Source organism: Lithobates pipiens, unplaced genomic scaffold, assembly GCF_037356315.1.
Source record: "Lithobates pipiens isolate NorthernLeopardFrog02 unplaced genomic scaffold, aLitPip1_a1.2 Scaffold_23, whole genome shotgun sequence".
NCBI classification, from domain to species: Eukaryota; Metazoa; Chordata; class Amphibia; order Anura; family Ranidae; genus Lithobates; species Lithobates pipiens.
Window position 1 is genome coordinate 115,708,083 of NW_027507785.1, and position 27,539 is coordinate 115,735,621.

General features: G+C 41.0%; 1 protein-coding gene across 1 annotated transcript in view; it reads right to left on the bottom strand.

Annotated features, from left to right (window-relative positions):
- Positions 1–641: 641 nt before the first annotated feature.
- The window catches only part of CYTH4 (cytohesin 4), a 156,786-nt gene continuing 129,888 nt past the window's right edge, over positions 642–27,539 (bottom strand). The window contains exons 10-13 of the mRNA XM_077452243.1: positions 16,630–16,706; positions 16,480–16,551; positions 5,726–5,871; positions 642–1,252 (exon numbers count right to left, since the gene is read on the bottom strand). Of these exons, the coding sequence (XP_077308369.1) occupies positions 1,174–1,252; positions 5,726–5,871; positions 16,480–16,551; positions 16,630–16,706 (374 nt within the window). The 3' untranslated portion in view covers positions 642–1,173. The remainder of the gene's footprint in view (positions 1,253–5,725; positions 5,872–16,479; positions 16,552–16,629; positions 16,707–27,539) is intronic.

Below are 27,539 nucleotides of genomic sequence, written 5' to 3' on the forward strand. Positions count from 1 at the left end.
AAAAAAAAAAATTGAAAACCATTCATAATTTTTCTTCCACTTCATCATTATGTGCCACTTTGTGTTGGTGTATCACATAAAATCCCAATAAAATACATATACGTTTTTGGTTGTAACATGACAAAATGTGGAAAGCTTCATAGGGTATGAATACTTTTCAAGGCACTGTAATTGCATGAAAAGGTATCCTGTTCTCTTTGCATTGCCTCCTTTATGTGAAATCCCTGGTTTTCCCGACAGTCTCTCTACTTTCCTATTAAAAGCTGACTACACTAAGCAGGAGAACACAGCATGGTCAGTTCTCTAGCTATGCTGCAAACTCCGCTTGCTCACTTCCAATTATCAGACTTGTCCTGACAGCTGCCCCCACCGCATAGAAAATCACTGGGAAGCTCAGTGTTGCTTCTCCTCCCTCCAGCTCTTATGCAGCTGAGAACAAAGGGAATAAAAAAGGGAGAAAAGGTATTTATGTTGTTTTTATATCTGCACAGAAATGTTATGCTTTTCATTTGTATTTTAAACGGAATGGATTGTTTTACAAGGAAATCATTTACAATCACTTTAATGCTGCTTGAGGGTCAAGTAATAGCACAGCAGATTACAACAGATCCAAGACTGCTGACAACAATAACAGATAGATCCTTGGTATAATTAATATTTTATTGTGTTATATTCTCAGTTAATTAACATCATATACATCATAAAGTAAAACAAAACAGTTTGGGGATTATTGCATTGATTTAAAACAAAATGATGTAAGCTGGAATTCCCCTTTTAAACTCATATATGTTGAATGCGAATACACTCACACATCACAAAGCATCACAATGCTAAACTTTGCGCAGTTCCCTTTTCCTGGTTTGAGTCCCTACTCCTGATCGTCTTTAAAGATGAGGTTTTTTGTCCGTAGTTAGAAATGAATTGCACATATTTTTGTAAAAAGATTCTGTCCACAATTGTCTTTATGGTATGCTCCAGGATTTCCAGGGATATGCAGGATAGGATGCCGAGCCAGACGACCACCCAGTGCTAGAGCATTAACCTGGAAGTGTTTTCAGAGAAGGCAATACAGCAACCAAGGCTGATCTCTAGACTATGAATCCTTGTAAAGTCTTTGGATTTCTCCAGTCTAATTTTTTAATCCAAGGAAATACATACAGCTGTTCTGCTTATTCAGTGGTCCTTTTTGATTGATGATATTTTCTTCTGTATGGTGACCTGATCAAGGAAAGGATTCCAAGAAATGCTAGATCTGAAAAAAAAGAGGTTTCTGGTTGGAATTTCTTGAAAAAAAAAAAGTTTGAGATATGTTGATGGCATGTGACACTCAGGGCATACGATTAGGTTTCCTGTTTGTCACATGTAGTCAACATTTATTAGAGATTTAGACTCCAGGCAGATAAAAAAAGACACACATTAATGTAGCTCTGTATTATATGACTACATCCTAAAGGTCCATGCACACTGGGTTAAAAATTGCTGCTTCTATAGTTTTGTGTTTTGCCTGTAGAAGTAGCTCATTGTTATCCTATGCGTCCATGCACATTAGGATGATTAGAGGCATATTTTTTAGCTTGGCATTTGGAGGCAGAAAAAAAAAAACTTCTGGTTTGGGTTTCTGATTGGAAAATGCTAAACTTTCCTACTAAACTCGCCTAAACTGTGTGCAAAAACGCTCTATGTGAGCGTTTTTTCTTCCAAGGGAACTGGAATTTTTTTTAAGCCCAGTGTGCATGGAGCATTAAAGGATTTGTTCATCTTTTCACAATACTTAAAAAGGTAAACTAACTCAAAGCACCCTCTCCACACCCTCGGTCCCATATGCACTTAGCTCTTTAGAGGACTATCTCCCACTGCCCGTTCTAGCTGATGTAGTGGTCCATGCATTTGAAAGCTGCTCTCTTCTGTTCCCTTATATCTTTCTTCTGGGATGCTTGGATAACATAACACACACTGAAATTCATTGGTCAGCAAAGTCAAATGTCAGTGCTGACCAATGCCCGCTCACCACTATGATGCCACAAAGCCTCTGGGCTGTGAAGTTCATTTCTCAGATGCCCGGACTGCTTGGGCAAGAGAAGATAATCAAAGAAGGAGATAAGTGCAGTGGGAATTGGGGGTGGTGGTGGTGGGGGGGGGGGGGGGGGTATAATGAGACATAGTCTGAATGTAAAGTATACACATTATTATACAGGATTTATATAGCGCCAACAGTTTATGCAATGCTTTACAATATAAAAGGGGAGTAAGTAAAATACAAGAGGATTAAGGGGGCCTTGGTCAGAAGAGCTTATAATCTAATAGGGTGGGGCAGGTGGTACAGAAGGTTGTAACTGTGTGGAATGAGCTGTTGGAAGTGATAGGAGATTAGTTGGAGACATGATAGGCTTTTCTGAAGAGATGAGTTTTCAGGGATCGCCTGAAGGTAGCAAGGGTAGGGGATAGCCGGACAGGTTGAGGTAGTGAGTTCCAGAGGATGGGAGAGGCTCTGGAGGAATCCTGGAGACGAGCATGGGAGGAGGAGATGAGAGAGATTGAGAGCAGGAGGTCTTGAGAAGAGCGGAGAGGATGATTTGGGTGATATTTGGAGACAAGATTGGTGATGTAGCTCAGGGCAGAGTTGTGAATGGCTTTGTATGTTGTGGTTAATATTTTGTATTTATTTTGCTGGGTGATTGGGAGCCAGTGTAGGGATTGGAGGAGAGGGTTGTCAGACACTGAATGGTGGGTAAAGTGTATAAGTCTGGCAGCAGCATTCATGGTAGACTGAAAAGGGGATAGCCTATGGAGAGTCAGGCTAATGAGATGGGAGTTGCAATAGCCAAGGCATAGCATATGCAAAGCATAATAAGAGCTGTTCTGAAAGGAAAAAGTTACTGCTGTGTTTTCTCTTTAGAAAACCAATAATACTTTGCAAACCTTGTGACATGTGGACACCTTATATTCAAATTTTTATATGTAAAATAAAGATATTTTTTTAGAGATAGTAAAACATTTTAAATGTAGTTTAATAAATCAAATATAAACATATTGCCCTAAAACCATTTCTCTGTAAAGGAGAGGCAACACTGTTTTCACTTCAATTTGAATTTGCATGCTTACTTGAGGTCAGTGACTCAAAGTTATTAAGACATAGATAGCCAGGCAGCTAGCATTTTTAGAAAGAGGTCAGGAAGGCAGGGCAGCCTTCATTATTCATTTTACTACAAGCTTCCGTGGGTGTTTGTGTTTAATTGTTCAAATGGTATAACACCATAGGCTCAATTCACAAAGCTTTAACACCAGCCTAGGACACTATGGGGGGAATTTATCCACCTTGGAGCAGAGTCTGGAGCAGCTGTGCAAGACAACCAATCATCTTCTACATTTAGTTAAGCTTTGAAAATTAAAAATAGACATTGATTAGTTGCCATGTACAACTGATCCTGATTCTACCTGCTCCAGTTTTAAAAAATGTCCCTTTATCTGTTTTCAGCTGTGTGACTGTAATTTTCAATTTTCATAGGATGCAACTGGAAATAACTGCCACTTTTTGTAAAAAAATAGATATGTATCCTTATGTTTGTTAATTGAGTCTTATGTATCTGCACAGTAATGTTAAAATACTGCTTTTGGAAGATGTTTAACTTTTGAGTACCAGCCTGTACTCAGGCCATTACCAGACCTTTTTTCAGTGTCCAGTGCTGTGATAAATTTACTGATAATTACAATATGTAACACTATCTACCCAAATTTATTTTACATATTTTTTTTTTGAGACAGATAGAGCTTTTTTTTTTTTTTTTTTACTATATAAAGGAAAAAAGACCAACAAATTTACAAAAAAACTGTTTTCCTTATCTTATTTTATTAAAATAAAACAGCCAGGACAGTGTATTCTATAGCTGCATTTCTCATGCAATAAACCAAGTTTAAAAAAATGCCAGGACAGTACACACACCCAAAATGACCTTTTTGTAAAATAGGCACCCTAAGGTGATCTTATTTGTTTGGAATTAAAAAAACATGCTGTAATTGAGATAGTTAAATGGAGTTAGGTGATTGTGCAATAGCTACAGTGCATACAAACCATACACAAAGGGAGGACATGGTGAAGGGGTTAATGTACAGGTCACATACATTGGGTAGATGGAAAGCAGATGTATAGGATAGGAGGGGGATGAAAGGGTTAAAAAAAATTGCTGCTGCCAAAAACTGCTTGGATCAGGAGCTAATGAATGAGTCACTGAAGTGGTTGTAAAAGCTCAAGGTTTCTTATGCATGCAGGCAGGGCCGTCTTTAAGGCAGGGCAAAAGGGGCAGCTGCCCTGGGCCCTGTCATTGTTGTGGGGCCCAAAGCAGCTGCCTCATACTTGCCAACTATCCCAGTTTACATTCCCTTGTCCCTTGAAGTTTTAGTCCTGTGCTGCTACTAATGCTGCCCAGCTCTGCCCTATTGTTGTGTACAGATGACTCACCTGCAGACCTGTGTTTACATGTAAATACTGGCATTCATATGTAAATAGCAGTGACATGCATATGTAAATAGCTGAGGCCAACTGCATTGATATGTAAATAAAGGCAGCATTCATAGGTATATCATGCCCCCTTGCAGTGAGGAGAAGATGTGCTGTAACCTATAGCAACCAGTGAGCAGTATTACTATACAGCAATCTCTAGCAGCCAATCAACAAGCAGAAATGTGCTGTAACCTCTAGCAACTAATCAGTGAGCCTTAAGGAGTGCTGTAACCTCTAGCAACCAGTCAGTAAGCAGTAATGATATGCTGTAACCTCTGGAAACCAATCGCAATCGCTGCCTGATCTGATACAGTAAACTGATTTTAAGTCTAGCTGCTATTTATTTTATGTCTCAGAGAAGATGGAGAGCGAAATTGCATGGGGGGAGGGGGGCCCTAAGAAATTTTTTGCCCAGGGTCCAATCAATATTAAAGACGGCCCTGCATGCAGGTAAAAAAAAAACCTTCTGATTGCAGCAGCTCCCCAGCCCCCCTAATACTTACCAGAACCCCCACAGCGATGTGCACAAGAGCAGCGGCTCTCCCAGGCTCCCGAGCTGGAGCCATTTGCTGCTACTGTCAATCACAACCCGTAAGCCAATGAGGAGAGAGTGGGGACGGGCCTGAACACTGCTCTGTGTGTGAATGGACACACAGAGCAGCAACTTGAGAGCAAGTCTGTTCAAGTGCCCCATAGCAAGCTGCTTACTATGCAGGCACCAGGCAGAAGAGAGGGGCCAGGAGCACTGGCGGGGGACCCAAGAAGAGGAAGATCAGAGCTGCTCTTTGCAAAACCACTACACAAAGGAGGTAAGTATGGCACGTTTGTTATTTATTTTTATTTTTTTAAATCTATATACCACTTTAATTCATTAGTTCCTGTTTCCTCCCCTTCGTCCATTGTAAAAGGAAGGGGAAGGCTCACAGATGTAAACACTACACTGTTTGCATCTGTGATCACTGTGAATGATCTATGACAAATCATAGTGATCCCAAGCCACTGTTTAAGGACAGCTCAATTCACAGGAATTAACAGGTGCACTAGCCAACAATGTTCTTTTTTCTAGTGCTGTTTATAAATGGCACTGGGTATATAACTGTCCACCACTTTGTCATTTTTTTTCAGACCTACGGTGATTAAAAAAAAGTGTTTAAATAACTTTAATTCCATGCTATGGAAAGTACACTATTATCAAATGAAATGACTTAGTATCATTTATATACTGACCTGAGGCTCTGTACCCAGCTCTCTCTTTCTTCACTACTGGTAGCAGACAAGCGATATGATTGGTGGTTTCCTTGCACTTTCTTCCCATCCGCCTGTGTCTTGCAAGCTTTAACAGTGTGGCCTCTTGCATGTAGGTCAAAGCAGTGCTGAAGAAACAAATGGAAGAGAATATTACTTTTAATTTGCTCCTCCAGTTACATAGTTAGTCAGGTTGAAAAAAGTCCATCCAGTTCAACCACAACCACAGTTGATCATTCAAACAAATAATCACTATGTGACTATCCATAGTCACCCAGGCCAAGGGTGTTTGAGTATGCCTTGTGTACAGAGAACTTTGGTGCCAAAAACAGGGACTATTCAGGTAAATCCTTCCAGGCTAATCCAATACCCCGTACACACAATCGGACTTTCCGACAACAAAACCGTGTAATTTTGTTTGAAGGTTTTTGGCTCCAGTTTGTCTTGCATACACACGGTTACACAAATGTTGGGCAACAATTACCAACCTAGGGTAGTACAAGACCTACGATGAGCCGATAAAAAGTTCAATAGTCATGTGCTATCTCCATTACGAATGCTAGTTTTACAAGACGTGTGCTTCCGGCACGTACTTGATTCTGAGCATGCACAAACTTTTGTTAGACGGACTTGTGCACACACGATCGGAAAGTCCAACAACAAAGTTTTGTTGGGGGAAAATTTGAGAACCTGTTAGCCAACATTTGTTGGAGGAAAGTCCAGCAACAAATGTTCAATGGAGCATAACATGTTTGGACTTTCCGCCAACAAGCTCACATCCAACATTTCCCATCGGAAAAGTGTGTACGCGGCATGACATTTCCTTGTGATCAGTCAACCCATGGCTGTATCTAGTCAAGAAATGCCCTTTGACATGTAGTAATTTTACAGATGATATATTTCAGTGACAATCATCTTTCATCTATGGGTATCTTTTGTATCTATATATATGAGGTTGACATGTTATTTAGATTGTGTGCAATTTTGAGAACTTTGGGGATCTGCCATAGAAGATGATTAAGTCCTTGAGTCATTTCATCTTCTTCCCTCTGTTGTCTCATGAGTCATGGGAATTCAGACAGGTAACTGCCTGAGAAGAAAAACTGCTTACTTCACACATCACATAACCAGTAGACCAGGAAGACAGAGGGGATATAGGGGCCAGCATTTTTTTATATGACCTTGGCAGCATGGAGCGTTTAGGGATAGAGACATTACCACAAAGTTATTTGTTTATATCTTTGAAGTGGACATTCACTGGAAAAATTCAAACACACACACATTTGCTGAGCTGGTGCATAACAAAGTTCCTCTTTAACCACTTAAGCCCCGGACCATTTGGCTGGCCAAAGACCAGACCACGCTTTGCGATACGGCACTGCATCGCTTTAACTGACAATTGCGTGATCGTGCGACGTGGCTCCCAAACAAAATTAACGTCTTTCTTTTCCCACAAATAGAGCTTTCTTTTGGTGGTATTTGATCACCTCTGCGGTTTTTATTTTTTGCGCTATAAACAAAAAAAGAGTACCAATTTTGAAAAAAATTCAGTATTTTTAACTTTTTGCTATAATAAATATCCCCAAAAATATATAAAAAAACATTTTTTTCCCTAGTTTAGGCCGATATGTATTCTTCTACATTTGTTTGGTAAAAAAGAAATCGCATTAAGCGTTTACTGACTGGTTTACACAAAAGTTATAGCGTCTACAAAATAGGGGATAGATTTATGGCATTTTTATAATTTTTATTTTTTTTACTAGTAATGGCAGCGTTCAGCGTTTTTTATTGTGACCGTGACATTATGGCGGACACATCGGACAATTTTGACACATTTTTGGGACCATTGGCATTAATACAGTGATCAGTGCTACTAAACTTGCATTGATTACCGTAAAAATGTCACTGGCAGTGAAGGGGTTAACACTAGGGGGCATGGGAGGGGTTAATATGTATCCTATTTTGTGTTCTAACTAAAGGGGGATGGGACTGTGCAGGGAAACTAACAGATAACTGTCCATACTCCATGATCTGTAAGTTCCCTGCTCAGAGAACTGGCAACTCTGTGTTTACACACACAGCTGCAGGTTCCCCATGTGCCTCGAGCGATTGCGTAAGCCCGGCGACGATCGAGACCGCCGGGCACTCGCATCGGCTAGTGGCCGTTTATGTTACCGACGTAATATAATGCCGAGCCATGCTGCCGCAGTACAACTACTTCTTTACAAAATTGACTGGACAATATAAGCTCATCTTACATGGTATTTACCAAACCATCCTATCCTATAAAAACCAACACATTGTTTTCACTGAATGCAACATCTTCTGCAAACAGAGGAGAGGTGGATGACAGAATCCTCTCCCCCATTCAGAGAACATGTTGCATTCTGTAAAAACAATGTGGGGACTAAGTCAATGGAGGAGACAGCAGGACAAAAAGGGACGGTGTCCATCAGAACCTTTTTTCAATGTACTTCAATATTAGACTATAAAGCTATTAATGCCCGCAGTTGTTGCACAAGGTCAACACTATGAAGAGGACCGGCATCACTGGAGAGTAGGGATGAGCCGAACACCCCCCTGTTCGGTTCGCACCAGAACCTGCGAACAGACCTAAACTTCGTGTGAACTTTAGAACCCTATTAAAGTCTATGGGACTCGAACGTTCACAATCTAAAGTGCTCATTTTAAAGGGTAATATGCAAGTTACTGTTCTAAAAAGTGTTTGGGGACCTGGGTCCTGCCCCAGGGGACATGGATCAATGCAAAAAAAAAGTTTCAAAAACTGCAGTTTTTTCAGGAGCAGTGATTTTAATAATGATTAAAGTGAAACAATAAAAGTGTAATATTCCTTTAAATTTCGTAGCTGGGGGGTATCTATAGTATGCCTGTGAAGGGGCGCATGTTTCTGGTGCATAGAACTGTCCCTGCACAAAGTGTCATTTGTGCAGGAAAAAAAGTCTTTTAAAATCACTTGCGGCTATATTGTCGGGTCCCGTAATACAGAGAACACTCAATGAGTGTTCTCTGTATTAGCCGACAATTCATTCATTCATTGATAAAAATAAAAATAAAAAGCGTGGGGGTTCCCCTAAATTCAATTACCAGGCCCTTCTGGTCTGACATGGATATTAAGGGGAACCCCGTGTCAAATTAAAAAAAAAATTGACGTGGGGGCCCCCCTAAATATCCATACCAGACCCTTCAGGTCTGATATGGATATTAAGGGGAACCCCGCATCAAATTTAAAAAAATATTGACGTGGGGGTCCCCCTAAAAATCCATATCAGACCCTTTATCCGAGCACGCAACCTGGCAGGCCGCAGGAAAAGAGGGGGGACGAGAGAGCGCCCCCCCTCCCTCCTGAACCATACCAGGCCACATACCCTCAACATTGGGAGGATGCTTTGGGGGTCTGTGACCCCTCAAAGCACCTTGTCCCCATGTTGATGAGGACAAGGGCCTCATCCTCACAACCCTGGCCGGTGGTTGTGAGGGTCTGCGGGCGGTGGCTTATCAGAATCTGGAAGCCCCCTTTAACAAGTGGATTAGCACCGCTGGACGCTCTCTCACCCCCCCCCCCCCTCTTTTCCTGCAGCCTGCCAGGTTGCGTGCTCGGATAAAGGGTCTGATATGGATTTTTAGGGGGACCTAAAAATCCATATCAGACCCTTTATCCGAGCACGCAACCTGGCAGGCCGCAGGAAAAGAGGAAAAGAGGAAAAAAAAAAATTTTTTAATTTGATGCGTAATATCCATATCAGACCTGAAGGGCCTGGTAATTGAATTTAGGGGAACCCCCACGCTTTTTTTTTTTTTTTATCAATGAATGAATGAATTGTCGGCTAATACAGAGAACACTCATTGAGTGTTCTCTGTATTACGGGACCCGACAATATAGCCGCAAGTGATTTTAAAAGACTTTTTTTCCTGCACAAATGACACTTTGTACAGGGACAGTTCTAAGCACCAGAAACATGCGCCCCTTCACAGGCATACTATAGACACCCTCCAGCTACGAAATTTAAAGGAATATTACACTTTTATTGTTTCACTTTAATCATTATTAAAATCACTGCTCCTGAAAAAACGGCAGTTTTTAAAACTTTTTTTTGCATTGATCCATGTCCCCTTGGCAGGACCCAGGTCCCCAAACACTTTTTATGACAGTAACCTGCATATTACCCTTTAAAATGAGCACTTTAGATTTCTCCCATAGACTTGTATAGGGTGTTCCGGCTTTTCGAATTTGCTGCGAACAGCCCAAATTGTTCACTGTTCGCTGAACAGGCGAACAGGCAATGTTCGAGTTGAACATGAGTTCGACTCGAACTCGAAGCTCATCCCTACTGGAGAGAATATATCTATAGGAACAGCAGCCAGGATGTGGTACAGTAGGTTTTGTGACTGCAGCCGTAGCCAAAAAAAAAAAAAGTAAGTAAACTTTGGCTTTAACAAGCAGTAAAAGGTACTTAAATGCTGGAAGGCTGCAAAGACTCTGCTTTCATAAAAATTTGCATGAACTAGATTAATTTTTCAACAATGCCTATAGCTACAGAGGTGACTGACAGCGTGTTTTAACCACTTGAGGACCGCCGTATTGCCAATGTACGTCAGCACAATGGCACAGGCAGGCACAATCACGTACATCTACGTGATTGCCTTCCAGCGGGTGGGGGGTCCGATCGGACCCCCTCCCGCTGGTTACGGCGGTCCGATTCGGTCCAGGAGCGCTCCGTGATGAGGGGATGGCCGTTGGTTTTCGGCCACCCCCTCTGGATCGCTCCTGGCCAATGAGAAGCTTCCTCCCCTGTGTATTGTTTACACAGGAAGGAGGAAGTGATGTCATTCTCCTCGGGGCGGTCTTTTTGACCGGACTACGAGGAGAAGAGTAAAAGTAAGTGTGCACCAACACTACACTGACATGTAGGTACACACAGGCACACAAACCCCCCCCCCCCGACCCCCCCCCCCGATCGCCCCCCGCCCCCCCTCCCCCCCCAGTCACAGTGTCACTGATTGCATTGATCATTTCTTTACTGATCAATGCATTCAGTGTCAGTTGTGACAGTAAAAACTGTCAGGACAGTTAGTGTTAGGTCCAGGGTAGCCCCCTATCACCCCCCAATAAAGATTTAACCCCCTGATTGCCCCTAGAGTTAACCCTTTCACCCCCTTTTGCCAGTGTCACTAAGCGATCATTTTTCTGATCGCTGCATGTGTCGCTAGGTAGCTAGTTATTTTTTTAGGTTCACCGCCAGGTTTTTATATCGCTAGGTACCCCGATATACTACCCAATAATGGGTTTAACCCCCTGATTGCCGCTAGTTAACCCTTTCACCCCCGTTTGCCAGTGTCACTAAGCGATCGTTTTTCTGATCGCTGCATTAGTGTCGCTACAGTCGCTAGGTAGCTAGTTATTTTTTTAGGTTCACCGCCAGGTTTTTATAGCGCTAGGTACCCCGATATACTACCCAATAATGGTTTTAACCCCCTGATTTCCGCTAGTTAACCCTTTCACCCCCTTTTGCCAGTGTCACTAAGCGATAATTTTTCTGAACGCTGCATCAGTGTCGCTAGTGTCGCTAGGTAGCTAGTTATTTTTTTAGGTTCACCGCCAGGTTTTTATAGCGCTAGGTACCCCGATATACTACCCAATAATGGTTTTAACCCCCTGATTGCTGCTAGTTAACCCTTTCACCCCCTTTCACCAGCGATCACAGTATAAGTGTCACTGGTGACGCTGGTTAGCCAGTTAGTTATTTAGGTTCCCCGTCAGGTTTTTATATAGCGCCAGGGACCCCCATATACTACCTAATAAAAATTTGAACCCCCTGATTGCTCCTAGTTAACCCTTTCACCACTGATCACCGTATAAGTGATACGGGTGACTCTGGTTAGTTTGTTTTTTATAGCATCAGGGCACCCACCATTTATTACCCAATAAAGGTTTAACCCCCTGATCACCCGACGGGTGATATCAATTAGGTTTTAGGGTCAGGGTCTGCGTCGCCCCAGGCAGCGCTAGGTTAGTGCCAGTACCGCTAACACCCACACGCAAAGCATACACCTCCCGTAGTGGTATAGAATCTGAACAGATCAATATCTGATCTGATCAGATCTATACTAGCGTCCCCAGCAGTTTAGGGTTCCAAAAAAACGCATTGTTAGCGGGATCAGCCCAAATACCTGCTGGCACCTGCGTTTTGCCCCTCTGCCCAGCCCACCCAAGTGCAGTATCGATCGATCACTGTCACTTACAAAACACTAAACACATAACTGCAGCGATCGCAGAGTCAGGCCTGATCCCTGCCATCGCTAACAGGTTTTTTGGTAGCATTTTATATTCAAATCCGAAAGGCAGTGCTTGGTTTTCGGGGTCCCGTACGTGGCTAGGCTCCCAAAAAGTCCCCCACATGTGGTATCCCCGTACTCGGGAGAAGCAGCAGAATTTATTTTGGGGTGTAATTTGACTTCTGCCCATAGCATGTGTGAGCAATATATCATTTAGTGACAACTTTGTGCAAAAAAAAAAAAGTTTGTAATATTCCCGCAACTTTTGGCAAAATATAAAATATTCCATGGACTCAACATGCCTCTCAGTAAATAGCTTGGGGTGTCTACTTTCCAAAATGGGGTCATTTGGGGGGGTTTTGTGCTATTTTGGCATTTTATGGACTTCGAAACTGTGATAGGTAGTGAGGAGTTAAATCAAAAATTTGCACCCTTAGAAATCCTGAAGGTGGTGATTGGTTTTCGGGGTGCCGTGCGCGACTAGACTCCCAAAAAGTCCCACACATGTGGTATCCCCGTACTCAGGAGAAGCAGCAGAATGTATTTTGGGGTGTCATTTCACATATGCCCATAGCATGTGTGAGCAATATATCATTTAGTGACAACTTGGTGCAAAAAAAAAAAAGTTTGTAATATTCCCGCAACTTGTGGCAAAATATAAAATATTCCATGGACTCAACATGCCTCTCAGTAAATAGCTTGGGGTGTCTACTTTCCAAAATGGGGTCATTTTGGGGGGTTTTGTGCTATTTTGGCATTTTATGGCCTTCGAAACTGTGATAGGTAGTGAGGAGTTAAATCAAAAATTTGCACCCTTAGAAATCTTGAAGGTGGTGATTGGTTTTCGGGGTGCCGTGCGCGACTAGACTCCCAAAAAGTCCCACACATGTGGTATCCCCATACTCGGGAGAAGTAGCGGAATATATTTTGGGGTGCAATTCCACATATAACCATGGCATGTGTGAGCAATATATCATTTAGTGACAACTTTTTGTAAAAAAAAATTTTTTTTTTTTTTTTGTCATTATTCAATCCCTTAGGACAAAAAAAATAAATATTCAATGGGCTCAACATACCCATCAGCAATTTCCTTGGGGTGTCTACTTTCCAAAATGGGGTCATTTGGGGGGGATTTGTACTGCCCTGCCATTTTAGCACCTCAAGAAATGAGATCGGCAGTCATAAATTAAAAGCTGTGTAAATTCCAGAAAATGTACTCTAGTTTGTAGACGCTATAACTTTTGCGCAAACCAAAAAATATATGCTTATTGACATTTTTTTTACTAAAGACATGTGGCTGAATAAATTTTGCCCTCAATGTATGACTAAAATTTAGTTTATTCGATTTTTCTTATAACAAAAAGAAGAAAATATCTTTTTTTTTCAAAATTTTCGCTCTTTTTCCATTTATATCGCAAAAAAAAAAAATCGCAGAGGCAATCAAATACCATCAAAAGAAAGCTCTATTTGTGGGAAGAAAAGGACGCAAATTTCGTTTGGGTGCAATATTGCATGACCGCACAATTACCAGTTAAAGCAGCGCAGTGCGAAATTGCAAAAAGACCTCTGGTCCTTAAGGTATTTATTGGTCCGGAACTGAAGTGGTTAATGTAACTATTCCACAGGTTCAAATTATGTAAATAATTTGCATAATGTGCATGTTCTATATGAGTGTTTTTTACACATCCTTTGAGTGGTTCCAGCAGTACTGGAAATAATTAAGGAATAAATAAAACATACACGTTATCCAACATTGCTGCAAACACTGAATAGTGCTTAGCATATGTCACCAACAAGATAATAATTTTCATGATATAACGCAAGGGATAGTTGTTTTATTGTTCTTAAATTGTTGAATAAAATGTCAGTTTTCATGCTATTTCCTTTGATCTGGTGTGGTATCAGTGAGTGATTTACTCTCCTACATTAAAGTGTCTGGGGAGTTTCATATCACAGCAGAGATATGAGAATACAGAAGGGTCAGGTTAGCAGGCCGCTTCTGATACAAGGCGGACAGCGCAATCAAGCAATTGAGTCTCTTGAGATGGAGATAACTGGAGTGTTGTGGAGGACTTTTGGTCATCTCTTTTGATTTTGCTGATTGTAGGATCTTACAGATTCTAGTCATTGCCTTTATTAGCAGTCCTAGTGGTGGTGTATTATGAACACTGCTTGTTTGGGATGAAGGATGGTTTAAACTTGCTCTTCTTGTGGTATATGTCAAGTTCATCTTGTTTGGAACATATGCTAAGCCCCATTTAATATGCACAATAAGGGTTGCTGACTGATAAAGAAAAAGGACTTGTTTTTTTACATTTTGTATTATGCTGTGGATTACCCATACAGCGCAACTTCGGCATGGCTTTCAAAACGACTTCTGTATAGAAGTCAATGCAAACTGCACCATAGTCGCCCCAAAGTAGCACAGGAACCTTTTTCAAAGTCAGAGCGACTTGAGTCGCTCTTATTAGAACGGCTCTATTGCAATGCATGGAGCTCGACTTGTCAGGCAGCTAAGTCGACAGGTCACCCCTGTGTGAACCAGCATTTAATAAAATTAAAGAATGATAATATTAAACCATATCCATCATATTGATGAAGGTCTGGGTTTAGTCCAGGATCATTCTCTTTCTATGAAAATTGTGTATATAGTCACTCAAGTCAGATCTTAGTGACTTATGGTTTGGCCTGAATGCAGGAAGCTGTCACATGATAGCAAGTCGCTGGCCCAATCAGCTGCCGGTGACCTCATTGATTGATATTTATATGATGACATCAGCAAACATACCCGCTCCTTTGTTACATGCGGCTGCGGGGAGCACAGCTGATTGGGCTGACATGAGACAGCCTTCCCCACATGATTAAAACTTATACTTTTAAAACCAACACTTCCTTAATCGATCACTAATTTACGGTTACAAAATAATCAATGGATAGATCTTTCTCAATAAGACATTGGCTCTTGTTTGGACAGCTAAAATGCCAGATCTACTCAAAACTGATATTTTAGCTAAGCATTTTTAAGCTGAAAAACGTGTTGTTGTCTTCTAAGCCCTCCGACGGATTAATTTCGGACGAGGTCCAGAAGTGATGTTGCATACACACGGTCGGACTAAGTTGTCGGAAAATCCGATAGTACATAACGTGATATTGTTACGACGGGACTACGTTCAGGCTAGTAGCCAATAGCTTTGGTCTAGGAATTTGATCTGAGCATGAGCTTGGCACCTTGTCCGTCGGAGTAGGCTACACATGATCGGAGTATGTCCGATCGGAACATTTTGTCGGAAAATATTTCCGGCAAGTTGGAAAAGTTGGTCCAACAGATATTCCGACAGAAACAGTCCGATGCAGACCACACACAGTCGGAATATCCGACAAAACGCTCCGATAGGAAACATTCAGATGGAATCTCCGACCAGGTATACAAGGGCTAATGGTTCTGGGAAACTGAATTGATAATCTTTTCCATGATCTCCAAATTCATTACTATGTAACCAGACATAGAAAGCTTTATGCCGTGTACACACGAGCAGAATTTCCGACAGACGGGAGCTTTTCATCGTATATTCCGATCGTGTATTTGTCCATTCAGACTTTTTACATCAAATTCTGATGGACCTAGAAAGAGAAAATTTTAAAAAATTTTCAGACAGAACAAATTCCTATCGGGAAAACTGCTCGTCTGTATGCTGTCCTGAAGTACCAAAAACGACGCATGCTCTGAAGCAAGTACAAGATGGAAGCTATTGGCTGCTGGCTATTGAACTTTCTTTTTCTAGACCAGTCGTACGTGTTGTACGTCACCACGTTCTTGATGGTTGGACTTTGGTGTGACCGCGTGTATACAAGACAACTTCAGTGGAATTTCATCAGAGAAACCTTCAGAGTTTATTCCGATGGAAAAAACGCTTGTGTGTACATGGCATAAGATTCATTCTCTGCACTTTGAACTCCATTTCCTACTCAGGCCAAATTGTTAGATGAGTGCTGTTATAAAATGATACTCTTGGACCCAACGTCTGACCCTAGTAGTCCAGATAACACAGGCAGATGGTGATTTGTGTTTTTCTCATATCACACAACCCAAATAAAATGTATGTGACCTATATCACTGGCTTTGTGTAATGTTACAGCTAGGTTAGTTAGAATGACTAAACCCCTTTCCCTGGTCTCCTAAAATGGAAAGCGTATGATGCTAGTAGAAATGCAGAGGCAAATCATGAAGGTAAAAAGCACTTTGCAGCCAAAGTTTTTCATTTGGTAAGTCCAATTTCCACATACATAACTTTATTGCATGAATACTTTGCTGCACAAATTGTTGGCATTATATAAATCCTCTATAATAATACTATACACCTGACTGTATAAGTGAGAGCTCTATAAAACCTTCAGATTAGACACTACCATTAAATGCCCCTTTTCCCTCTTTTTATAGTTACCGGCTTTTTCGGGTCTTCCGCTAATTCAACACACAGGTTTTCCAAAGGAATTATTCCAAGAGGATCTTTGTCCTGGAATAACATAAAACATAACATGTTACATTATTGTACCATATTCATCTCTATCTTGCTCTGGTGTACTTTACTCACCGTTGTATATTCAAAATAGTATAGACAGTTATCTTTGAGAATGAACCATCGCTTTTTCCAAGTCTTAACACGGCCACCTGTAACAATATTAAATGTTAGATACTTATGGTGTTTGCTTTCAGTGTGGCTATATGTAATAGGTAAGGCATCATGTACTATATCTCACAAAAGTGAGTACATCTCTCACATTTTTGTAACTATTTTATTCATATATTTATATATTTTGTTATATCTTTTCATGTGACAACACTAAAGAAATTACACTTTGCTTCAAAGTTGTGAGTGTACAGCTTGTATAATAGTTTAAATTTTCTGTCCTCTCAAAATAACTCAACACACAGCCATTAATGTCTAAACTGCATGCAACAAAAGTAAGTACACCCCTAAGTGAAAATGTCCAAATTGGGCTTAAAGTGTCAATATTTTGTATGGCCACGCCATCCGAGTAGAAGGACAGGCTCCGTGTGTATGCCAGCCGGCATTTTCATTTACATGCATTTTTACTGATTCACAATTGTAAGTGTAACTTTTATTAATAGATGTTGATAACGTTTGAACGTATTACACTATGGTAGTCCCTCTCTCTTTCTGGAGCCATTCATGACAGTGCACAGATTTTTTTTGACGGATGCAGTATATAAGTGTATCTGGCCCTGATCTGAGGTGTGGACATCTGCAAGCTTAGAGGCCCTGGGCTGGGTTTAGCCAATCACCTTTAAATGCTTGCTATCTGGTAAGCATAATCTACTTCTATGGTGACCGGGCACTTTTTGGATTTTATGCATGTGCACTGCGGTGTTCATTAACCAGAGACTTATATATATTTATATTACCTGTGACTGTATTCTTGGCTACAATTTTTCTGGCACAGTGTATGGACTTTTTTTCATAAATTTTATAGCGCAGCTTTTTTTGATTTTATTATATTTCAGCACTGCCTTAAACCTCTTGGGCATGGAGTTCACCAGAGCTTCACAGGTTGCCACCGGAGTCCTCTTCCACTCCTCCATGATGACATCATAGACCTTGTGTATGTTAGAGACTTTGCACTCCTCCACCAACCGTTTGAGGATGCCCCACAGATGCTCAATAGGGTTTAGGTCTGGAGACATGCTTGGCCAGTCCATCACCTTTACCACCAGCTTCTATAGCAAGGCAGTGGTCATCTAGAAGATGTGTTTGCGCTCGTTATCATGTTGGAACACTGCCCTGTGGCCCAGTCTCCGAAGGGAGGGGATCATACTCTGCTTCAGTATGTCACAGTATATGTTGGCATCCATGATTCCCTCAATGAACTGTAGCTCCCCAGTGCCGGCAGCACTCATGCAGCCCCAGACCATGACACTCCCACCACCATGCTTGGCTGTAGGAAAGACACACTTGTCTTTATACTCCTCACCTGGTTACTGCCACACAAGCTTGACGCCATCTGAACCAAATAAGTTTATCTTGATCTCATCAGACCACAGGACATGGTTCCAGTAATCCATGTCCTTAGTCTGCTTGCCTTCAGCAAACTGTTTGCGGGCTTTCATCATCTTTAGGAGAGGCTTCCTTCTGAAATGACAGCCATGCAGACCAATTTGATGCAGTAAAAAGCATATGGTCTGATCACTGACAGGCTGATCCTCCACCCCTTCAACCTCTGCAGCAATGCTGGCAGCACTCATACGTCTATTTCCCAAAGGCAACCTCTGGATATGATGATGAGCACGCGACCTCAACCTCTTTAGTCAACCATGTCGAGACTTGTTCTAAGTGGAACTTGTCCTGTTAAACAGCTATATGGTCTTAGCCAACATGCTGCAGCTCAGTTTCAGGGTCTTGTCAACTTTCTTATAGCCTATGACATCTTTATGTAGAGCAACAATTCTTATTTTCAGATCCTCAGAGTTCTTTGCCATGAGGTGCCATGTTGAACTTCCAGTGACCAGTATGAGAGAGTGAGAGCGATAACACCAAATTTAACAAATCTGCTCTCCATTCACACCTGAGACCTTGTAACACTAATGAGTCACATGACACTGGGAGGAAAAATGTCTAATTGGGCCCAGTTTGGACATTTTCACTTAGGGGTGTACTCACTTTTTTTGCCAGCGGTTTAGACATTAATGGCTGTGTGTTAAATTATTATTTAGGGGACAGCAAATTTACACTGTTATACAAGCTGTACACTCACTACTTCACATTGTAGCAAAGTGTAGATTCTTCAGTGTTGTCACAGGAAAAGATATAATAAAATATTTACAAAAATGCTTTTGAGAGATACTGTATATGCTATAGGTATGGCATCAGATAAACCTTTTTTATTCCATAACAGAAAAACACAATGCATGTTATAATTAACACCCTATATAATACACTACTATTGTCTTCAGTCACAGGAGTTTAAAAAAACAAAACACCAGGTTGTCTGCATATTGTCAAGGGTAAACAGATATGACTTTCCAGTTACATTTTTAAAGCAGTAACGTCTTTATCTAACTAAAGAATAGTGTGTTGTCTAGTATAAATATAGGAATACTAACAGGATAAGAAGGGTCTGAGAGGCACTTTCCTCGGGTCAATATTATTAAAATATATTGGATTGTTGGTCCTGAGTGGAGATACTTCACCATTCAGTTATCGATCAGAGAAGTAGCCTCAATCAGAGACTTGTGGTGGGCAATATATAGCTATCTGCTAGCCGTTGAGAACTGTGCTCACAGCCTTAGCAAAGGAAAGTAATCCAGTAAAGATTTCCTTGAAATCTTCCTTGAAGAGTTGTCATATGACGGAATGCTTGAAACTGCAAAGGAAACTGATGTTGGGAGATGTGAAAGTATGTCACAATAAACCATCTGTCCTTTAAGAATAACCAGCTATCACTATGACCATTTTTTTTTTAATCTTCAATTATGTTGGTTTTAACTTTTTGAAAACTCATCTTATTGTAAAATACTGAAGGATCTAAGATTCAAATCTAATTCTTTTTTCAGCTCTGAGATGGGAACATTGTAAGACATTTTCCATTCCCTTGGGAAAAGTGCAGAAAAGACTACAGAACTCTTGGGGGTTGAATGGTTACAAACATTTGCATTTCTAGCCTTATGTTTTTTATAGAATCCTCCATAATCTCTACCACAGTAAGCCCTTGTACACACGGTCGGACATTCCGACAACAAAATCCGTCGGATTTTGTCCGAAACTGTTGCATACACACAGTCGGACAAAGTTGTCAGAAAATCCGATCGTACATAACGTAATGACGTTATTTCGTTAGGACTGGACTATGTTCAGGCTAGTAGCCAATAGCTTTGGTCTAGGAATTTGATCTGAGCATGCGTGGCACTTTGTCCGATCAGAATTCTCTACACATGATTGAACAATGTCCGATCGGAGCATGTTGTCGGAAAATTTTATAGCCCAGCTGGAAAAACTTGGTCCTTCAGATATGGCGGAAACAGTCCGATGGAGCCCACACACTGTCAGATTATCCGACAAGACGGTCCTAACGGACATTGTCCATCGGAATGTCTGACCGTGTGTACAAGGACTTACACTTTAAAAAAAGCAGTGGAGAACAGAAAAGTCATATGAAGTTGTTCTGGATAGCTTAAAGAGGAGGGCTGGTTTTAAAAAAAAAATGTAAAAGTCAGCAGCTGCAAACACTGTAGCTGCTGACTTTTAATAAGCACACTTACCTGTCCAGAGTGCCCGCGATGTCAGCCGCCCGAGGCTGACCCATCCCTCGGCTCTCGGGTCCCGGTGCCGCCATTTTGGCTAAGGGAAACAGGCAGTGGAGGCTTGCGGCTTCACTGCCTGTTCCCTACTGCGCATGCGTGAGTCACGCAGCGCTTTGTGAATGGGACGCGCTGTGTTCTGGGACACACAGTTCCCAGAACACAGCGCGACCCATTACCCAGAAGACGCCGCACGGAGGAGAGAAGATAGAAGATCTCCACGGAAGAGGAAGAGGCAGATTAGGACGATGTGCCTAGCAACAGGCATTTCTGGTAAGTTAAAAAAAAAAGTCATTTTTTTTTTCAGATTTTTTTCTCATTTTTAATGTATTTTTTTTTTTCAGGGTGACCCTCCACTTTAACAAGGAACAGACAGACAACGTTCCTTCCTTCTCATAATATGTAAAGTAAGCAGATTATCTGGTCAGTATATTACAAAATGTAAGTAAATACAGTTTTAATTCTTTTCCCCATACTTTGAAAAACCAAACCACAAGTCCAAGTCAGGAAATGATCTACGAAATTGCAACATTTCTACTTTTTCCTTTCTGCAAATGTTTCCGTTCCCTCCTCCATCCACCAGTGTGAGACCATGACAAAATGCTTCTCCTTTTTCTGAGGCATACTTCCTTAATTGCTTCATCACTATCACATTTTAGTTGGAGTTTATGCAAATATTGAAGAGTAGACATTGTAAACAAGGACTGTATTTTGCCAGTAATCTTCCAATTATGAGAGATGTCCCAGGATGAACGAGCTTGCTTATATTTCTTGCAATGTAACAAAGTACCTTAAATTCTATAAAGGGCAGCACAGCAGCTACGTGGCTTGTATGCCTGCCTGGTAGCACTAGAGTAACCCGTTCAAATCCCAACCACGACTCTACCTGTTTGGAGTTTGCAAGTTCTCACTGTCTATATGTGGTTTTCTTCCGTGCTCCAAAGACATGCTAGTAGGTTAATTGGGTTCTGTCTAAATAGGCCTTAGTATGTATTTGTAGTCAGAGTCTTCACTTGGCAATATGATGACCCTAACTACCAAGGCCTGAGGTGTGCCTTGGCCTGGCTGGTCAGTATGCCTAAAAGAGGGCATACCCGGAATGAATATGTATGAAATGTAAATTAAATGATGAAAGTATGGCGCAACGGGTGGGTGGGAACCCAGAAATGAGCCGACGAAGGCTCTGATGGAGGAGGAGGGATTTAAAGCCCTCAGACTCCTCCTACAAATTCAGGCTAGCCTGTGACCAGGCTTCCAACATGTATGAATGTGAGTTAAGCCGGCCATAGATGGATCAGTTCATAAGGGAGTGGCTGAGATTTGATCTATCTATGGGCAAGCTGGTTGTACCCAAGTAGATCCATCGATTTTTTTACATGCAACTACTGCCAGCGGCTATAGTCGCTACAAGTAATTACTGTCTTCTGCTGGCCGGGAAGGCTACCTGCCAGCAGAACACAACAGTGCTGCAGGAGCAATTCCCCCATCAACACTGGTGGCACATGTTCCCTGTGGTGTAGTCCTACATACTGAATGAGCTGTATGTGCTGGAGGTTGGATCATGCTACTTTCAGCTAAGTTCAATCTTGGTGGCAAAATCCTCCAGTACCAAAACAGAAAGTTGGACTGTGGCTTTCCCTGCCTAAATGATAAAAAAAAAAAAAAAAAGTGTGTAGTTTTTCTGAAAAACTGTGATTGGCCGATGTACATTTATCATAAGCATGTGTCTTTCTGTCATCCAAAGTCTAGCTTGAAAGTCTGCCTCTGATACTCTGATTTGCACTTAAAATATATCTAAAGCCAAAACATTGTTTTTTATTTTATTTATTTATTGTCTTCTATGTATGTCACATTGGAGAGTTTTTCTTTCTCGTAAACACAACAGGAAGTGTCAGAAAATCTCTGTAAAGTGAAGTATACCTTCTTTAAAGTGTTGCTAAACCCACAACAGTAAAATCAGTCTGTATATGCAGTGAAGTATGCTTGTTATACTCATTGTGGAACCTAAGGGGTTAATTGTGTAAAAGGGCTGTTTGATCCTGTTTTCTCTGATTCCCCCTTCTTCCACTGTCCCCAATCCATCTCCTGATAGTACAGAGCCTTGGGGGGCACTCTGCACATGCTCAGTTTTGTATGTAATGCTAAAGAGGTTTTTTTGTTTTTTTGGGAGGTTGTATGTGATCGGCACAGGGCCAATCAGCACTGTCCAGACAGAGGGTCGGGGGTCATGCAGCCTCATAGGACAATCAGAGGAGAATGAAAACTCCTTCTATCAGTGTCCAGCTGAGCACTGGTTAATACTTGTAGAAGTCATAAAACTGCTATATACTGCTGATGAGTAAAGGTATTTACCACTGGTAGTTTATATTTACTAAAATAATTGCCATTTCCATGTTCCAAGTACTGTGAGGGACCAAATATAGTGAATGCATGGTACTGGGTTTAGTAACACTTTAAGTTATAATTGAAAGAAAGTTCCTACTGGTGGATTTCTCCTCTTTTCTGTTCCAGTAACAATTTATAATCACCCCAGCAGAGGGGCTATCCTTAACCACTTTGAAACTAAAAAAAAAAAAAAAACGTAATGTAGACTTTTATTAATTGCAGACGTTCGTAAACCAGTTGTCGCAAATAAAATATTTGCAGCAATGTGCATAAATCCTGCTTCTGTAGAAAATATAAATAAATTTCCAGAAACGATCAACAAGCCACTGTCAGTATAAATATCAGTCAGTGCAATTCTCTCCCAATTCCCAATGTGACAGCAATGGTTGAGACCCTGTGACATAATGTCTGAAGTTGAGGTTGCAGACAAATTTAGTACAACAATTTTGTGGGAAAAGTATTAAATCCATCACCGTCCTCTAGTCAGCTATAAAGAATTTATTAATAAAAATACAATCATATTTTTTCAACTTTCTAATATGTTTATCAAACGCCAACATGAAAAACAAATTACTTTCAATAGATCAGTCTAGCAACAACTAATACAAAAGGGGTTCAATACACCTTTGGAATGTGTTCTATTTTCATCTACTGTGATAATGAGCAATAAGACTGTCACACTGCGAGTGTTTTTCAGACACTACAGCGCTAAATATAGCGCCTGAAAAAAGCGGCTCCATTCACTCCAGTGTGAAAGCCCTAGGACTTTTCTAGAGCCTCTCCCATCCTCTGGAACTCCCTGCCCCGGTATATCCGATCAGCCCCTAACCTGTCCACCTTTAGGAGATCCCTGAAAACTCACTTATTAAGGGAAGCCTATCCCACACCCACCTAACAACTGTCCCTGAGCCACCCCCATAAAATCATTCCCCGCATCTATTATCTTTTGTACCACCACCTCTGTAAACTCTACGAGCAGGGTCCTCCTGTCCTTTCTGTATTGAACTGTACTGTAATTGTGGTGTCCCCCCTCTAAATTGTAAAGCACTGTGTAAACTGTTGGCGCTATATAAATTGTGTATTATAATAATAATAATAATTGGGATTTTCCTTACAGGAAAAAAAGAGATAGGCTTTCATGAACGCCCTCTACCCACTGGTGGCGGAGCGGTGTATACCAATAATTTTGTTTAAACTTTCCAGCGGCAGCATCAGATCAAATCAGCATCTAGTTAACCGCTTGCCACATCACACGGATATACATTGTCAGAAGGGCTCGTACAGGCAAAATAACTGCGCGCTGCAAGCTCCATGAGCAGGGTCGTCTCACGGACATCTCGCGATCGTCTCACGGAGAGGAATGCCTAGTGACAGTATCACTGATCTCTGCTCCCTGTGATCGGGAGCAGAGATCAGTGACGTGTCACACGTAGTCACGCACCCCCCCCCCCCCCCACAGTTAGAATCACTTCCCAGGACATACTTAACCCCTACACTGCCCCCTAATGGTTAATCCCTTCACTGCCAGTGTCATTTACACAGGAATCAGTGCATTTGTATAGCACTGATTGCTGTATAAATTACAATGGTCCCAAAAATGTGAAAAAAAAGAAAACTAGAAAAATTTTGAAAAAAAAAAACTAAAATAAAAAACATGTTATGCTTACCTGCTCTGTCCCACTGGCAATGTCAATGTCCCTGGAGCAATGAATCTGGTATCTTATGACTTAAAGGATGTGTTTGACATCTGATGAGGTTATTTGTTCTATCCCATGTTTATGGACTGGTGTCCTCTAGTTAGGTGTCTGTTAACGGTCTCCCCCTAGCCTGAACGCACTTGATGTGTTTATAAGGTATGTTCAGTTAGTTGATGAGATTGAAGCCCCGAAGAAGCTGTCTATACAGAGAAACATGTAGACAAGCTCCTCGTTAAACTTGACTATCCTTTTCATACCTTATTTTATATGTATGGGCCTGTATTTGCCCTATGGATGTTATGTTCTTTTTAAGCATCTTCTGTAATATTTTTTTTTCTTTTAATGAAAAAGTTGTGTCTATTTTATGACTGTGTACATAATAGGAGAACATCACAAAACTCCCAATTTCTGTGCATCTTCTAGTATTTACCCCAGGGCTGGTTATCTTCTGATTTCAAGCTATTCTAGCATCCTGGTCACACCCATCTTTTATACCTCAGCTTCTATATGTCACTAACACCCATCCTTTCTTACAACACTACCATGGTGTATTACGGGAATGTTCTTGTCACATATTATTTCACATCCTTCTTTGCTAGCAAAGTATAGTAAACACATATAGGTAAAGTCCTAGATTGGCCAATAATCACATGAGGGAAATGTTTGCTATAGACACCAGCAACTTTCATAATGAACATTTGTCATAAGGACTATTCCTGTATTCAATGTGGAATAATGATATGGCTGCCCATTCACTTTTGTTTATGGTGGAAAAAGAGCAAAATTAATATTTAGGTAGTATATTGAAGGAATAAAAGGAGAGCAGATGAGTGAAGGAAGGTTAAATGTACTGCTGGGAAGCCAGCCTTTAGGGCAAACCTAAAGAGGAAAAGATCACCATTACTACTGACCCGCACAGGTAAGCCTACACGTTTCCACCAAACCATACACCCTGATGCATGTTGTCTGGCCCATTGGGGCTTGGTCATAGAGTTGTCTCTCTTTACATTTAATAGCCCTCTGGACTGGTATCAGGACAAGCCTGAACCCCATGCTCTGGGACACAGGGATAGAGATCTTTCACCTCTACTATGACCGGCGGCAAAGGGAATATAACGGGTTGTTTTAAGACAAACCTGTCGCTGTGTACTGCATGAACAAAACGCAGGTTCAAAAAAGAATAGAGACTGCCATTGACTAGCCCGCTATTAGTTTACTGCTGTGATGATTAATTAATTACTGCAGTATTTTCAAATCACTGACCTTTAACAAATATGGATAGGTCCTGACTGCACTCTGACTTTCCAGATATACATTTGTTCCACCTCAATGAGTCAACGTTTTAATGTCAGACACACAGCCAATCATCAACTAAATACAAAGATATAATATGTCTGTTTTACCTGCCAAATATTTTTTTTCTGCCCATCCAGATCTGAGATTTACATACATAGATCCACTACATTCTCTGTCTATTAGGGTAGGGGAGATTTTTCTCTATTCGAGTTACAAAACATGTATTATTGACAAACTGATCTATCTGTTGCCACACGACTGATTGACACCTTGTGCTGCTTCTCCTTCTCCTAGTTTCAGTCCTGCTATACGTGGATTGATACCAGGTAAAATTCTGGTGCTTACACTGCTTGTAGTTAAAGGAGATGTATTGGGTTAATAAAAAAAAAAATAATGAACATACATACTCACCTCAATGCTGCAGCTGTCCTACATCAGATCTAAGCCTGAGAACTGAGCAATCACAAGACAAATGATTGTTCAGTCCTCAATGCAAAGATCACTTCTCGGAGCAGAGAGCAGTGACTATCGGTTAGCACTCTCCGTTCTGTTTCTCTGGTGCTTACTGGAGCGTCTGGCTATAGAAGGGGCAGGAGTGGCTTTGCCACATGCTGAGAGCCAGAGCCAGCTTACAATCAGACAGTTGGGCAGATCCCAACAATATAATCAAGATCCTTCTAGAGGATTTAGCTTTAGCCCGCTGTCAGCTGATTCTGGGTCACAGGAGAGCAAATGTAAGGGCACTAATGTGGCCCACAAGAGAAGTATGGGCATACTGCTCTTTACAAAAATATATAATGCTATATTAATGAATACAGAGCTGCATTTATTTGTGTCTTGTGTGTTTAAGACCCATTCTAAATAAAAGAGAAATGTCTATGATCCTACATTTAATCACAAGGAGATGTTGTGTGCTGAAGAGTTCTACTTAAATCAGCCTCCCTTGTGTTTGGTGATAGAAGAGGAAAGTACAGGTCTGTCACAGCTACTGGATCTCTTCTCTACAAGTACTAAGGGAAATTACAGAGTGGTGTTTCCAGCTCTGTATTCTCAGTCACGGACTAAATCAAATTTTTAATACTGAAAATAATCCAGGATTAAAGACATCCCTATTTTATAATGACATGAAAAATACAGTTTTAAAAACAGCCATGACAAATTCGCATAATAAACACACAGAACTATAATACAGAGATGATGTGACAAGGAAGAAGATGTCAATTTAGAAATGGAGCATTTGCAGTCCTATGAAGAAATGAGAAGTGAGAAATGTATTGCTGGAATGCAGAATTATTTATAAAAAGGGAACTGACCCATGAACAAAATGCCAGGGTTATAGTATGTGGTTTCTCAATAATTCATATTCATGATTACATGTGTCATTTACTGAAAAATGGACAGAGAAAAAAAAATGATAGCCTTTCCCTGATGTAATGATTACTGTCAGAAATGCCACACCAAAACCTAATGTAGATGCGTAACCAACCTACAGCAGATTCATGAAACATCAACAGAAACCATCAGGCTCTGCTTAGTGACTAGTGAATAGAGACGCTTGATGAAGACGCTCACAGCTAAACATGGTGGCACATTCATAGGAACTACCTACTCTACAAAGAGTAATGAGCCTGAAAACTTTTAGGACCCCAACATAACTTTGTGGTACACTGCGGTGCATTAGAGCACATGCTATCATGCATGTTATCATACATTGTGTAAGGCGGGAATCCATTTTGAATTGACTGCGAATGCACATCAGCCCACCTAAAGCCAGACCTGGCCCTTTTTTGCCAAGGCAGTGCACCACAAC